At 45.4% G+C, this 15,367-nt stretch overlaps 1 protein-coding gene across 2 annotated transcripts; it reads right to left on the bottom strand.

The window, feature by feature from the left end:
• Positions 1–9,835: 9,835 nt before the first annotated feature.
• Positions 9,836–13,222, bottom strand: LOC144454514 (insulin growth factor-like family member 4). 2 transcript variants are annotated; one of them, XR_013482955.1, is made up of 3 exons: positions 13,080–13,115; positions 11,449–11,502; positions 9,836–10,679 (listed from the first exon to the last, which is right to left on the bottom strand). XR_013482955.1 is itself a non-coding variant. In XM_078146707.1 (3 exons), exons 1-3 carry the CDS (start codon positions 13,102–13,104, stop codon positions 11,047–11,049), a joined length of 336 nt encoding a protein of 111 aa, XP_078002833.1. In that variant the 5' UTR covers positions 13,105–13,222; the 3' UTR covers positions 11,042–11,046. The 2 variants fall into 2 exon arrangements, 1 of the variants encoding a protein (XP_078002833.1); XM_078146707.1 differs by lacking the exon at positions 9,836–10,679 and adding an exon at positions 11,042–11,303 and having other exon boundaries at positions 13,080–13,222.
• Positions 13,223–15,367: the final 2,145 nt, after the last annotated feature.

Here is a 15,367-nt window from a genome sequence, read left to right as displayed (position 1 = left end):
CCCAGAGCAGGAGTTTTATTTCTACTTCTTCTCACCCCACTCCCAATAACAGGAGCAGGTATTTACCAAGCTCTTAACCAGGGTCAAGCAGGAAGGATCTCTGAGTGACAGTATGTGTTTGTGGTTCCATATCTGTATGTGTGAGGATATGTGGCTTTGCATAAGGAGACCTGGGTTCCAGTCTCAGTCTTTACTCATTGTGTGACCTTGGACAAGTCCTGTTCCCTTTCTGGGCCTCAGTTTCTCCATCTATAAAAAGTGGGACACAGCTGCCAGTTGACACCATTTTTGCATCCTACACAAAATCAGGGTCCTCCTGTATGGGTCTGGGACCTCTCCTTGCCCTGGTACAGTCTCAATCCTCTTTGAGTTCTTATGTGTTAGCATCCAGAAAAAGGACTGTGGAGTCTGAACGTATATTGAAGCATATTATTTTCACTTTTTTGTTGTTTTTTTTGGTTTTTTATCTTGTGGTTCTCCCCTTTTGTTCTGATTCTTCTTTCTCAACATAACTAATATGGAAATACGTTTCACATAATTGTATATGTATAACCTATATCAGATTGCTTGCTGTCTTGGGGAGGAAAGAGGGGAAGGAGGGAAGGGAAAAAATTAGAACTCAAAATCTTACAAGAATGAATGTTGAAATTTATCTATATGTCTAATTGGAAGATAAAATAAAATACTATTAAGAAAAAAAAAGTTACTGTGTGTTAGAATGCTCTGAGGTACATCCCTGGCCAGATGTCATCTGCAGTGTCTGCAAGCCTGTCTATTTCCTTATACTGACATGGGCTGAAAATATAATCCGCTGTGATTTTTTTCCTTACTTGATCTGATGCATTTTCTAGATCATTCTGGAGTCAGTATATTGGGGAGCTCTGCTGTATTTCTTCTTGATACTTATCTATCTGGGCTCCTTCCACTAATCCAGGTACCCCATTCAATCTTGCTTACGTCTCCTAGGCAGTAAGGACTCTTCCATAGCTGTCAATCAGGCAGCTATGCCCTTAGAGCACTAAGAGTCTTGGAAAACAACAGATTGTTAAAGAATCCCTAGCATCGCATTTACAAATATCCACCTTCTTTCCCAGTTTTGCATTCTGAAATTAGAATGCAGTATGCTCCTAGCCCACTCACATCATCAGCACCCGGAACCATGGCTACATCTATTCCTTTACAAAATGCATGTATATCAGCATGAAAACTCTATGAAATACCGTCTTCAAGGATTCAAGTTGTATCCTTATGCCTACCACAGAATACAGGATACAGTTGTACCCTTGTGGAATCAGTAACTGATTCCAGAACAGTCTACTGGGAATTCCAACCAGGGCAAGCCCACAGGAATATTTCATAGACCAAACCTACAACTAAGTTGTGCCAACCAAGGTAAGGAGTAACAGATGAAGGCACATGAGAGTAAGGGCAACTGCCTGTTCTAAGGCATGGGTAACAATAAATCTCACATTCCTAGCTAAGCTTTTCCCGGTTTCCCAGTTTTTCCAAAAAAGCACTCATCAGGAATTAATGGATTATCTGGGTTTTTTTGTCCCAGAGGAGCTAAAAACATGACCAAAAGGCAGTCTTTTTGCCCTGGAATATCACATCTTCTTTTAGACAGGGGAAAGGATCCTAGCACAATCACCTTATGCTTTTGCTCCAAACTCCATAGGAACATTCCTCTTCAGTGGGACACATGAAATCATGACTGAAGACCTTGGTTTAGAGCAGCAGTTTTAGTGAATTGTTTAAGCGTATCTGGTTACAAGAGTCTTTTTAGGTAACTCGACTTTCCATCAGCAGCTCTGCTTGGTTCAAACTCCATGCAACATGATCTCCCCCGCACTCCAGTGCCCACCTCTACTTTTCATTTTCTTTGTGTGCTATCTTCCCCCACTAGATTGTAAGCTCCTGAGGACAAGGACTGTCTTCCTTTTTCTTATTTGTATCTCTAGCAGTTAGCTAACAGAGTACCTGCCACATAGTAGGCACTTAATAAATGTTAATTGAATTGAATTGAATGTGACTACTTTGGAGTCTGCTTTAGCTAAAGTATGGTAATCACAAACTCTTTCTGGAAACAGACACTGAAGCAAGATCATAGTCATCATTTTAGCATTTAGCCATTTGGATAAAATCAACCTGAGTGTTAATAACAAACAAAGAACTGTCATGGATGCTGGTCTCCATCATGATTGGTTTCCCAATGTCCTGTGTCTGGCAGATGAGGCAGACACAGCAATACTGTTGGGCCAACAAAGGAAAATGTTGAGCTTGCCAGTGAGCTTTTGGAATGGCAACCCCAACTCCCTTCCTTGCTCATGTGTGTTTCACCAGGCCCAGGTGCAAGGTTAAGAAGGGTCTCCTTTGGCACCAATGGGTTGGTCTTGTAGAAAAGTCCGTCAATAGAAGATGAGGAAGAAATGAGGTTAGGTAAGAATTGTTCTGCTTAAGGGAGTAAAAAAGAGAAAGATGGCAGCCCTGGATATGGAGTCAGCCTAGGCTTTCTATTTCTAAATTGCCTGAATATTTCCAGGATGGTCCTGGATCTTACTTCTGAGGGGGTGAAAACCTCTTTTGCACAGTCTACATACAGCCTACACAGTAAAGATGACATAGTCAATCCTAGGCTGACATTCTGATATAGCTCTGTTTACCCTCTTAAACACATCTCTTCATGGGAAAGCTGTCCACACTCACTCATGACATTTTCAGTACCAGTTCATATGGGGCATCTCCAGTCATGCTGATCTGTATCTTACCACTGGACCCAGATGGCTCTGGAGGAGAAAGCAAGGCTTTCCCTCCCTCACTTAAATCCAATTCACTTGCCAGTGGTGGCATCATCTTCCTGATGTCATGGTCTTCTTCCAGAACGAAGGACACACAACAACAACAGTCAGTTCATATGCTGGTATGTCCCACATTTAGGTGAAAGACCTGTAGCCAATTGCCTTGGACAGCCCTATAATAATAATAAAAATTAATACTTGTATAGCACCATGAAGTTTGCAAAGAGTTTTTATCAACATTATCATATTGTACAAGCATTATCATATCTTTGAAACAGCCTTAGGAGCTTAAGTGTTATTGTTATCTGTATTTTACATATGAGAAAACTAAGGCTGAAAGGTTGTAGCTGGGCCAGGGTCATGCAACTAGTAAGAATCTGAGCAAGGATTCAAACTCAGGTCTTCCTGACTTTCAAGTCTGATGCTCTATCCATTGCTCCATAAAACTGCCTCAATTAAAATCAATTGATACAATGAGGCACACTCAAATAGAAATAGGGAAATGGCCATGGGTAAGTCTTGTCCTCAGAACCTATTGATCTGCTTGTTGCCAACCTTCATGGAAAAGACCAGCTGGTTTGGGGGCAGAGCCAAGATGGCAGAGTAAAAGCGATGACTTTCTTGAGCTCTCCCCCACACCCCTCCAAATATCTGTAAAAAATGTAAAAAATTCTAGAGCAGCAGAACCCACAAGAAGACAAATTCCCAGCCCAAGACAACCCGGATGGTTGATTGGAAAGGTCTGTTGTAGGGGCTGGGAGAGGAGTACAGTTCAGTGTGGGCCCTGCAAACAAAGACCAGGCCTCAGCGAACCTGGAGCAGGCCTCAGGGGACTGAATCACAGGCAGCTGTGGCAGTTTCCAGACTTCTCAACCCACAAATGCCAAAGACAACTTAGCAGGTCAATAGGAAAGGTCTGTCGGACAGTGGTGAGAGAGGAGCTTTCTCGGGCCCCAGTCCCAGCATGGCCCTGGGGTGGAGGCTGCTTCTGGATCTTTTGGCTCACAGACAGAAGGGGGATCCAGTGGCTGATCAGACAGAGATTGCAGGGATCTCTTTGCTGGTGCTGAGTGGGGATTCTCTTGCTTTGCCCACGCTTGGATCTGGGTCACAGTTCTGGAAGGTGGTCCTGGGGCAAGGAGGAGCGCTGGCATGGTGGAGCTCATGGTGGCAGTGAAGAGAGAATCCTCCTCACAGTTCCAGGGCAGAAAAGAGTGCTTGTGGTCACTCATAGACCAGAGCACAGGCCAGGAAAGGAATAAACACCTCGCCTTTGATCATACCATGTTGGAGGAACTGAAAACTTAACAGGTCCCAAGAAGTATCTCTGAAAACAGCTGCACAAAACCCCTGAAGCTTGGGACAGTACATTCTCCACACTGGAAGCAGACCCCTACCTTAACAAAGAGTTTAAAAGTCAAATAATTGGATGGGAACATGAGCAAACAGCACAAAAATAGTCAGACAGAGAATCTTACTTTGATGACAAAGAAGATCAAAACATACAACCAGAAGAAGACAACAAAGGCAAAGCTCCTATATCCGAAGTCTCCAAGAAAAATACAAATTGGTCCCAGGCCATGGAAGAGCTCAAAAAGGATTTTGAGAAGCAAGTAAGAGAAGTAGAGGAAAAACCTGGAAGAGAAATGAGAGTGATGCATGAAAAAGACCAGAGAGCCTGCTTCTGGGAAGGCATGATGAAGAATAAGAGGCAGGTAAAGACTCCAATGTGCATAACTCGATTCTCTCTCCTAGATGATTTGAGTGAGAAAGATACACTGTCAGCATTGGGACAGGGTCTTGTACCTTACAATCTACACCCAGACTGAGATATAGCCTGTGGATTTGGGTCTCTGTTTTGGTTTGTTCCCTACTGCTCCTAAGTGAAGGAGGATCAGAGTAGGCTGTGACCTTGTGGGCTTTGAGAGTTTGTAAATGTTACATAAAGACAATGTAGAAAAGTCACTTGGCTAGGTGATAGAAGTGTGGTTCAGATTTCTAGGAATCACCAAATTTATCATTTAAATACAGCAGAGACAGCCTATTCCACATTTAGTTACATTCTGCATATTCCTTGTCTTTGGGAACATTTTTGTTTGTGCTGTTCAATCATGTTAGACTCTCTGTGACTCATTTGGGGTTTTCTTGGCAAACTGAGGCAAACAGAGTCAAGTGATTTGCCCAGGGTCACACAGCTGGTAAGTGTCTGAGGCCAGATTTGAACTCAGGGAGAGGAGTCTTCTTGACTCTAGGCTCAGCATTCTACCCACTGTGCCACCTAGCTGCCCCTGAGCTACCTGGCTGGGAACAATAATATTTTCAACTCCGCTTAAGAATAAGATTTCTAACTTGCCAATGTTTGTTGCGCTGTTTATAAACCCTTGACAAATTCTTGACATACTGAAATATATACAGTGTCATACTTAATACAACCATTAACCAGACAGAAAGCACTGTTTCCCAGACAAATGTGCCTATTTTGTGATAGCACTAATTTATCAATCAATCACAACATTCAGATCAGAAAGAATTGAAGGTCTTGATATTATAAATGCAACACACTGGAGTGTTTATTCCCAAAGAATAACAGCACTGCTATATGCCTATAAAATTTTCTAAAATCATAATACAAACAACTTACAAGCATAGTACTAATGTAAAATACAATCTTCTGAACTTAAAATATAAAACATGAAACAGAACTCTAATTGCTGATCTAATAACAAAGATTCCCTTGAGTGGGTCTCAAAGTCATCCACACAGAAAGTGAAAACATTCTATGCAAGTTCCTACACTAGAAATGAGAATAGAGTAGAGGCCACTTTTAATTTCATAGCTACCAGGGTGGCATATCCAGAGCACAGACCAATTATGCCACAAAGAATAATTGTCCCCAATGAGTTTATCAAACCCCAAATAAATCCAGAATTAAGATTGTTCAAATCTCTAGGTTGACACCTGCTAAGTTTCTAAATCCACCAGGATACCAGTATCTGGAGCAAAGCTTGAAAACCTTTAGCAATCTCAAATCAAAGCCCAAGTCTGGGGAGGAATTATGTCCTCAGAGATAGCATCTTAAAGGTAGTCAGGCACTATGGGGCCAAAATATTTCATGGATTATCAGACTTGCTCACTTTCCCTATTGTGTTTTGCTTAAGTGTTTTCTCTTTGTGCCAGGTAACATTTAATTCAGTGTCTGGGGCTGCTCCCAGGTGTAAGGAGGCCATCCCATAGGGCAACGATTCTCAAAGTGTGGTCTAGGGGCCCCTAGGGCCCCCCAAGACCCTCTCAGGGGCTCCATAACATCAGAATGATTTTCATAATAAGACTAAGACATTCTGATTTCTATTGAGGTAAATATCAATGGATATAACTCACATAAACAAACTTTTTGGGAGTCCTCAATAATTTTTAAGTGGGAAGATGTCCTGAAGCCAGTAAATTTGAGAACTATTGACATGGAGCGTGCTCAGAACTGCCCTTCCTGGTTTCTTCAGATCCCTAAAGGGGCCAGCCTCTGGCCATCGTCAACCTTCGAGAGTTTGGTTTAAGAAATACAAATTAATTAGGTTGTGCCTGAGTCTGTATTTTATTTCTCTCAGGTTGGCAGCATGCATACACATGGAGCTGCAGAGTTGGAGCTGAGCTCTCTTTGGGGTTGGGTTACACAGTTTATATGTCTTTCAAAGAGTAGGTGTGCCCAAGGGGTACCAGTCTTCTCTGGTTAACATGCTGGGAGGTGGGCTATATTACAATGAAAGTCTTGGAGCATGTGACTTAGGTCACCTAAATCTTGGTCAAATAGACATCAATGTCTATATCACCTGCCTTGACAATAGGGACAATCAACATTTTCCCAGACCTGTCTGAGCAAACCCAATGAGCAGGAATACACCCATTAGCCCAAACTTAAGAGTTTCTTTTACTGTCTGATCATATCTTGGCCTGGGTAAGTCTTTAAGTAAGATTTTCCACACTTGTTGACTTCTGGACAAGGAAGTAGCTCGGGTTGGGTGTTGACCAGGATAAGAATAAGGCAATCTCTTTATCAGCAATGTCCTTGTGAAGAAGAAACTGAACTTTGGAAGAAGGGGGTTGGGGGAACTCTGAATCTCATTTTCCACACCATACATGACTCATGGCCAAAGGCCCTGACCTTTGAGATTGGCTGCTCAGCTAGAAGAGTTCATGACTCAGTGCATTCACCAGATTGAAGAGCAAGAGCCCCCATTTTCCTCTTTCATTCTGGATTTGAATCATGCCAGAAAATGGTGAGCTGTCCCTAGACCCCCATGGGAGGATGGGGGATGGGCTTCTGGTCACAGGGAAGAAGGACCTAAGGAATTAAGCCTGTACCTGGGCCCCTTGCTGCCTTCTGTGCTTGGTGTTTTCTTTCCTGAGTAGATGACCCAGCTTCAGTTGGACTTCATGACCTTTTGCCTCCCTTACTACAACTAGAGAGACCTAGGGGACAAAAATGAACTGCCAGCCCTTGACAACCCTCACATTCCTCCTCATCAGTCAACCGCCCATCCAAGAAGACTTAGCAGATTATAGAAAGTCTTCAGCTAGGGTTAAAAAAGATCAGCTTCTCAAGTAAAAGGTAGAGGTGTCATGGTGAGACATCAAAGAAGGATCTGGGAGTGTTAGTGAACTGCAAGCTCCAAACAGGTCAACAGAGTTGACCAGACCATATGGCAAGTTAAAAAAAAAATGTGATCTTAGGCTATATTAGGAAAAGGGTAGAGTCCAGAAGGAAGGAAGTTGAGTTCTGTTCAGACCACAGCTGGAACGTCCCTATCAGTTCTTAACACTACATTTTAGGAAGGCATTGGGGAAGCTGGAGATAGGCCAAGGATGGGCAACCAAGATGGTGGAAAGCCTCAGGATCATGCCATATGAGGATCAGTTGGGGAAACTAGAGTACCCTTGGCCTGTAGAGGAGGTGGTAGAGGTGAGCTGACTGTATTCCAAAGGCTGTCATGTGGAAGAGAGAATGGAATTTTTTCTTCTTCTCTTTTCCCTCTATAATATTCACTTGATGATCTTATTAGCTCATCTGTGTCGATGATTCTCAAAACTACTTATCCAGCCTTAAACTCTCTGCTGACCATCAGTCTCATATCTCCACTATTGTCCTTCGAATCATGTCTGACTCTTCATGACCCCATTTGGGGTTTTCTTGGCGAAGATATTGGAGTGGTTTGCTATTTTCTTCTCTGGCTGATTTGACAGATGAGGAAACTGAGACAGATAAGTTTAAGTAACTTGCTCAGGGTCAAACAGCTAGTCTGAGGCCAGATTTGAATTCAGGTCCTCCTGACTCCAGGGTGGGCAATCTATGCATTGAGCCACCTAGCTGCTTCCTCATGTCTCCAACTGCCTATTTTATATCTTGAATGTCCTGTAGACATCTTAAACTCAACATTCCTTAAACTGAACTCAGTCTCTTTCCCCACAAATCCTCCCACCTTCTGAACTTCCCCTATTACTGCTAAGGGCATCACTATCCTCCTAGTCTCCCAGGCTCACAGTGTAGGTGTCATCTTCTCTCTCTGTCTCTCTCTCTGTCTCTCTCTGTCTCTTTCCTTTCCTGCCACCCTCTCCCCATTCCCTCATATCCAATCTATTGCCAAGGCCTGTGATTTCACCTTTGCAGCCCCCTTCTCTCCTCTTACATTGCCCCCACACTGCTGCAAGCCCTCATCATTTCACACCTGGACTTTTGCTATAGCCTACAGGATGGTCTCCTCCACAAGTTTCTCCCCACTCCAGTCCATCCTGCATTAGACCACCAAAGCAATTTTCTTAAAGTATGATGTGGTCATGTCACTTCTACTCAGCTCCAGTGACTTCCTATCGCTTTCAGGATCAAATATAAAATCAAGACCCCTCCCTTCTCCTCCCACAAGACACTCCATCTCCAGACTTCAGGTATTTTCTCTGGATGTTCCTCATTCCTGGAATGCTTTTCCTCCTCATCTCCACCTGCTTCCTTGGCTCCCATCAAGTTTCCCCTAAAATCCCACCTTCTACAGGAAGTCTTACCCAATCCCTGATAATTTTCGTGCCTCTATTGATTATTTTCAATTTATCCTATTCCTTGCTAACAAGCGATCTCCAGAGTTATTTGCATGCTTTCTCCTCCATTAGATTGTGAACTCCTGGAGATCAGGGATGGTTTTTTTGTTTCTTTGTAGCCCCAGGATTTAGCACAGTGCCTGACACAGAGTAGACCTTTAAATGTTTATTGACTGACTACCTGGCTTCTGGAGCCAGCACTAGAGACAAAGAGTGGCTGGTAGTCATAAAGAAGAGCACTTCTCCTCTGTCCGTCCACTTCTGTGGCCTTCCTGGGAACCCTACCAGCCCTCCTGGCTTTATCTTTCCTGGCCATGTGTCAGTGATTCAGCAAGTAAGGCTGTCTAGTCATTTGCAGCAGGAGACCAGGGCTTAGGTCCTGGTTCTGCTACTGATGCACTTGGTAGCTTGGGCAAGCCCCTTCCTATTCCTGAGCCTCATTTTCCCTGGAGAAAGGTGGTGTGATGCAGTAGGAGAGCTAGCTTTAGAGATCACGGATTCAAATCCCCCCTCTGCTCTTCCCTACCTCTGAACCTCAGTTTTTTCTTATCTGTAAAGGAGCTGGGCTGGACAACCTCTAAGGTGCCTTCTAGCCCTAGGTCTAGCAGAAAAAGATACGATTTATTATTGAACACACTTGCAAATATGAAAGCTTTAATTAAATGTTAGCTCTTACTGTCAACTCTTATTTCCAATGACTCCAAGAATTTCCTAGGTCTCTTTCAGCAGCCCTGAGTGAGCAGGGATTGCTGCTTCCCCCCACGTCCGCAAGAGGGAGCTGTGTGCTCACTCTACACGGGCTAATGTTGCACCCGGCTGTTGGATGGGGTTCAGGTAAATAAGGGAAATCCTTTCCCCTCAGTGGCATGGCTCCAGTTCCTCCTCATCCGTGGCAACAAAGGTGACACAAGCAGACCAAATTTGAAAACCCAAGGCAGTAGTTTTATTTCTGTCTTCCTTCTGCCCCTCAAATAAGCACCCTTCCCTCCCTGCCCAGAGCGGAAGCAGGCTAGGCTCTTCAGGCTCCCTGCTCCTCCATTCCTTTCTCATTGTGCCTGTCCAGTACTGCCTGGGGTCTCTGTCTTCACAGCTCAACTTGCTACCCCACTGCCAAATCCAGGCCTTGGCATTCACCAAGCTGTGAACCAGGGTGCAAAGAGGGAGAGAAACCAGGAAGGTCTGCAGGTGAAAGCGAGTGTTTGTGATTCCATATCTGTGCATTTAAGTGGCTAGGCCTAAAGAGATCTGCAATCCCAGTCTTGACCCACTGTGTGACTTTGGGCAAGTCCGGATCCCTTTCTGAGCCTCAGTTTCCTTATCTGTAAAAAGGGGGCCAACACTGCATTATTTCCTTCACAAGGCTGTTTGTGAGAGCCCCTAATGAAAGTGTAAAGGCAATGGGTGACATTGGCTTTATATAAGGAGGTGACTATTATCATTTATTAATACTCTTATAATAAGAAAGAGGGAGCCCAGCACCCAGTGGATTGTGTGTGACTGATACTGGCCTTCCCAACCTAAATAGGAATGAGATAGAAAGTGAGGATCCCTGAAGGCACACTTACCCCACCTCCAAGTCCCTATGCCAATGTCCAGCAAAGGTATAAGAATGACCTCCCTATAGGCAGATCCACAATGGAGGAGGAGAACAGTGAAGCCAGGAGTCCCTGCCCAAGAGGCTTCTCCCTCCCCTCTCCCTCCCCCTGCGCCCCAAGGCCCATCCGCTGAAGAAACCCCAGGCTTTGGGTCTTTTGAGATCTGGAAACTGCCTCTGGAGACAGGGGTCTTCTGGCCAACTTTCACCTGGAGAGAGAAAATAGCATCATTGAACACAGAATAAAAAGAAATCTCAGAACCTGGAACATGGAATGTCAAAGGTGGGAAGCTCCTTAGAGATCACTGGGTTTTTTTTTTTACCAATGAAGAACCTGAGGTCCCATGAAGGGAAAACCTTGCCCAGGATCCCACAGGGAGTCAGTGGAAGAATTGAGTCTCGAACCCAGGTTTCAGGATTCTCTGCCAGCTTGATACTCTACATAGCCAAGTATGACCCCAAGGGACAGAGCACAGATATGTCCCCCTCGCGATCCTCCCAGGCTCCTTAGTGTTCTGGGAGAGCAGACAAGAGACTCAAGGGGTGAGAAAGGGGATCCTTACCAGATGTCAGCTCCTAATGGGAGCGTGCCATTTCACAATCGCTTCTCTCGGTCCCTCCCCTTGTCTTATTAACCACAATGTACTTTCCCCGGTAAGAGTCGGGGCAGCAATGCTGAAAGCAGGGGTCATAGGTGAATGTAGGACCACAGCTCAGGCGGAAGGGCTGGACACTGCCATCCTCACAGCATTGATTCTCCTGGGGGTTGTAGGCCACAGTCCCACATAGGAGCCAGGGCTGGCACACGATCACTTGGGAATCTGTGGGGGTCACTGTGTGAATGATAGACTGTTAGCTCCACAGGCTCAAGAAGAAAGGCCCCCAGAAGTGGCCCAATGCCTGCTCCTCCATCTTTCCCCCATGGCTCTTTCCCTCTCCTCCACAACCTTCCTCCCTGCTTTGCCTTCCCTTCCTTACCTGGAGCACTTGAGCAGGACAGGATAACCATGAAGAAGATGGAGACAATGACTGCTGAGGAGAAAGAGAAAGAGATGAGGGGAGCCTGGACCTTTGGATGGTGGTGCTTTGGGCCCAGCGTGGAGAGAGGATTGGGGCTGAACTTTGCATCTCTATCTCTCTTGGATGGCTAGGGTTAGGATTCATTCAGGTTAGGTTTGAGGTCAGGAGGCAGAAGGTCTAGGGCTCTAGGCAATTGTGGTGACCTGTGGGTGTCAGGGTTGGCTACATCAGGAGACTGAGAGGAGGTGGCAGGGTACATATAGGAGAGACAGCCTTAGGCTGGGGAAATGGGGCCAAAGGCTTGGGAGGCTGACTCTCCCCTAGGAAAGTCTTTGCCTCTCTTTAAACCTCAGTTACCCCAGCTGTAAAATGACAAAAGGAAGGAAGGTGGCCCTTGGTGGCAGTAAGGTCTTTTCATGACTCTCCAAATGGGAAGGGTCCAACCCCTTCATTTTGCAGAAATGATGAAGCCCAGAGAAGGGACTTTCTGGGAACTGGAAGGACCAGAACTGAACCCCAAGACTTCAACTCCAGGGCATTTGCTGCTGTGCTCTCCTGTCTTCTGGGGCCCGGCAATTAGAAATGTTTGGGAGCTAGCACTGCTATGTGCTGGGTCCATGATTCTCTTAGGGCTAGGTGTAATTGACACTCTTGGCTTTGTAAGGTGGAGTTGGGTTTGGGACTAAGCAGATTTGGGGTTGGGACTCAGGTCAGGTCCATAGCTCACCCCATTCACAAATGCAGGTGCTTCTCTGTGGGCTCCAAATCTGGAATTTGGGAATCTAGGTTCATTGTCTAGTTCTTAGGACTTTTAAAAAAGACTTTGGACAAATGACCTAATTGCCCTGGTTCTCAATTTCATCTTGTCAAATGAGTAAGTTAGAATAGATGACCTGCCAGGTTTCTCCCATAAATCCATGAGCCTATGAATGTGGAAGGTGTGGGATGGAGATGTTTGGTCCCTGGAATAAGCAGGTCTATGGGATCCCTTCCTCTTTGTTTCTCAGAAGGATTCTATGAGGAGCTGGGAGAAAGCTTTTGGGAAAACCTGGGTCAGAGTGAGATCAGAGTGTAAATCAGAAGTAAAGGTGGCAGAAGGTTATGGATTAGGACCAGAGACAGCTTTAGGCTCAGTGTTCTGAGATCAGAATCAGAGTGAGGGTTAGGCTATAGTCAGAATGGAAGATGATAAGGGCTAGAATGACATTTGGGGGATTGTCATAGGATCACGGTTAGAAGGCAGCACAAGGGTTATCTAGTCTAACCCTCTGATTTTACAAGTGAGGAGTGAGTCCCAGAGAGGTCACACAGATGGTGAGCAGGTGTGATGATCAGGGCGCAGGTTTGGGTTGAATTGGAAAGGCAACAAGGTCCTCTTTGGGATGGGGTTGGAATTGAGATGAATGTTAGAGGTTGTAGGTCAGGGCTGAGGTTAGGGGGCTGATAAGATTGAGATGCCAGCTGGGAAGTAGCAAGGGTAGAATTAACACTGAGGTTAGGACCAAGGTGAGGGCTGGGGAGCTGGTGGGGACATAATGGGGCTGGAGCCCAGGAGCCCAGGAGGTAAAGGATCCCCTGAGCCCTCTTACCCGTGATGTAAGTTCTTGATGCCATGAGTCCTGTCTCAGTTGGGTCCGGAGGACTTGGTGCCAGCGCCACAACTGCCACCTGCCTGAGAGTGTGATAGCAGAGGTGCTCTTATCCCTGGGATCCTGGGCTTTTATTAGTGTTGGAGGTAGGTGGAGTCCTCCTCTCACTAGTAGAGACTAGTCAGGCCCTGGAGCTAGGCATAGAGTAGTGGAGGTGGGGAGAAGCTAGGAAGAGAGAAAAAGGAGAGAGGAGAGAAGGGGAAAGAAGGGAGGAAAGGGGAGAGGAAGGGAGGGGAAGGGAGGGGAAGAGAAAGGAAGGGAGAAGTGGGGAGGGGAGGAGAGGAAACCTGTTCTATGCTAATGTTTCCCTTACCCACCCACCACCATGAGCTGGCTAGTAGCCTCAAGAAAGAGAGAAGAGCCATGACCCTCTCCCTACCCCCCAGCAAGACCTACTACACATGCCCCTAAACTTTTTTTCTTCCAATCCCTTCTCATCCAGCCTAATCCTCCATGGCCCCTTAAGCCACAATCTTTCCAAATTCTGTGATTCCAGGCTGAACCCTGCTCTGGGGGATAGGAAGACCACAAGCATGGGATTCAGGGATGACAGGGTCAGTCACTGGAAGGAGAAGAATATGGGGTCCTGGATCAGAAGGGGAAACCGAGGATAGATGCTGGTTGGAGAGACAGTGCCTTAAGGCAATGGGTCCTAGCCCAGAAGTGGAATCAGAGCAAGCTGGCAAGCCCCATGAAAAAAGCCAATGGGATCAGGGAGCTGAGAGGCTGGCCTGGGGAGGAGGCCCACTTGGTTGGCAGCTTCATGTTTGAACCACTTCCTTTCTTGGTGATTCATTTAAACTGGATGTAAAATTGGGAAGTTGGAGCTAAGTAGACTCTAATTCAACATTGATTAAGTGCCTAGTATGTGTAAGACACTGTCTTGGTGACCAGGGATGCAAAGGTAAACATGAACCCCATGCCAGTCAGCAGGGAAGCCCTGTCCTGCTGGGGATGGAGAGGGATGGACTGACCATGTGCACAGACCAGAGCCATGTGGGGCTGAGCATGGAGGGGCCAAGGGAAAGGAAGACCTTCCCAAGACATTCTGGAAAAACTCAAAGGGGCAAGAGAACGCTTTCAGTTGAGGGAATCAGGGAAGACTTCACAGAAGAGAAACAGTCTGGATGGAGCCAGAAGACGAGGAGGAGGACACTCAGGCCTGACCAGACCTCGGTAATGCCCTCAATGGGAGCTGGTCATCCCAGGTGGCTGGAACTCCAAGAGCATGAGTGGCAACAATTGGAAATAAGGCTGGGCAGCTAAGCATGTAGAAGTGATCATTGATAAGTCAAAATAAATTAATAAAATTAAAAAAAAAAAAGGGAAATAAGGCTGGGAACGCGGACTGAGTCAGCATGGAAGGACCCAAAATGTCGGGAGAAAGAATTTGTATTTATCCTAGAGGCAACAGGGAACCTCTGAAGATTTTTGAGAATGATTTGGTCTGAGGGCCCTCCCAGCTCTGACATTCCCTGTTCTAAGACTCCTCCTACCCCTGACATCCCCTATTATAAAGCCCCTCCCAGCTCTGACATTCCTTGTTCTAAGGCCCCTCCCAGCCCTGACATCCCCTGTTCTAAGGCCCCTCCCAGCTCTGACATTCTCTGTTCAAAAGACTTTCCTGGCTCTCATATTTTGTGTTCTAAGCCCCCTCACAGGGTTGGCATTGTATGTGTCTTGAGGCAGCCGGACCAGGTAACCACTGTAATTAAGTACAATTTCACTAAAATAGCAGCAGCTATAAATAGTAATGAGGTTCATTGTTGGGCTAGCTGCCAAGTTTTCCTTGGATGTCTGTTTTTCGTTTTTCTTTTTTCTTTTTTAAAATAATTTTTGAGGTTATTCCAAATCCAGCAAACATTAATAAACATGAGCATTTCCATAAACAAAGAAGTTACAGAAGAAAGAATGATGCCTAAAATTCAGCCACATCTCCTTTTCTATATTGTTTGCATTTCATTTCACTGTTATATAACAAGATATATTACATATAAAAAATTACATAATAAAATAAGAAATAAGAAATCCATCACGCTAGTCTCAAAGCTGCTCTGCTGCTTGGTGTCTCCTTTCTGTTCTCTGCTGTCCTTTTTTCTTTTCCGGCTGCTTTGATCCTCTTTTGTTCCCATCATTAGTGTTCTCCTCTCTCCCTTCCAAATTCCTGCCTCTCGATTTAAAAAGCCATAGCAAGTAAGTGCAATCATCCACACCTTGACGATGTCTCA

This window comes from Phascolarctos cinereus, unplaced genomic scaffold (genome assembly GCF_003287225.1).
Source record: "Phascolarctos cinereus isolate Bilbo 61053 unplaced genomic scaffold, phaCin_HiC Scaffold_726;HRSCAF=1367, whole genome shotgun sequence".
Lineage (NCBI taxonomy): Eukaryota > Metazoa > Chordata > Mammalia > Diprotodontia > Phascolarctidae > Phascolarctos > Phascolarctos cinereus.
This window is presented reverse-complemented; position numbering and strand designations above follow the sequence as displayed.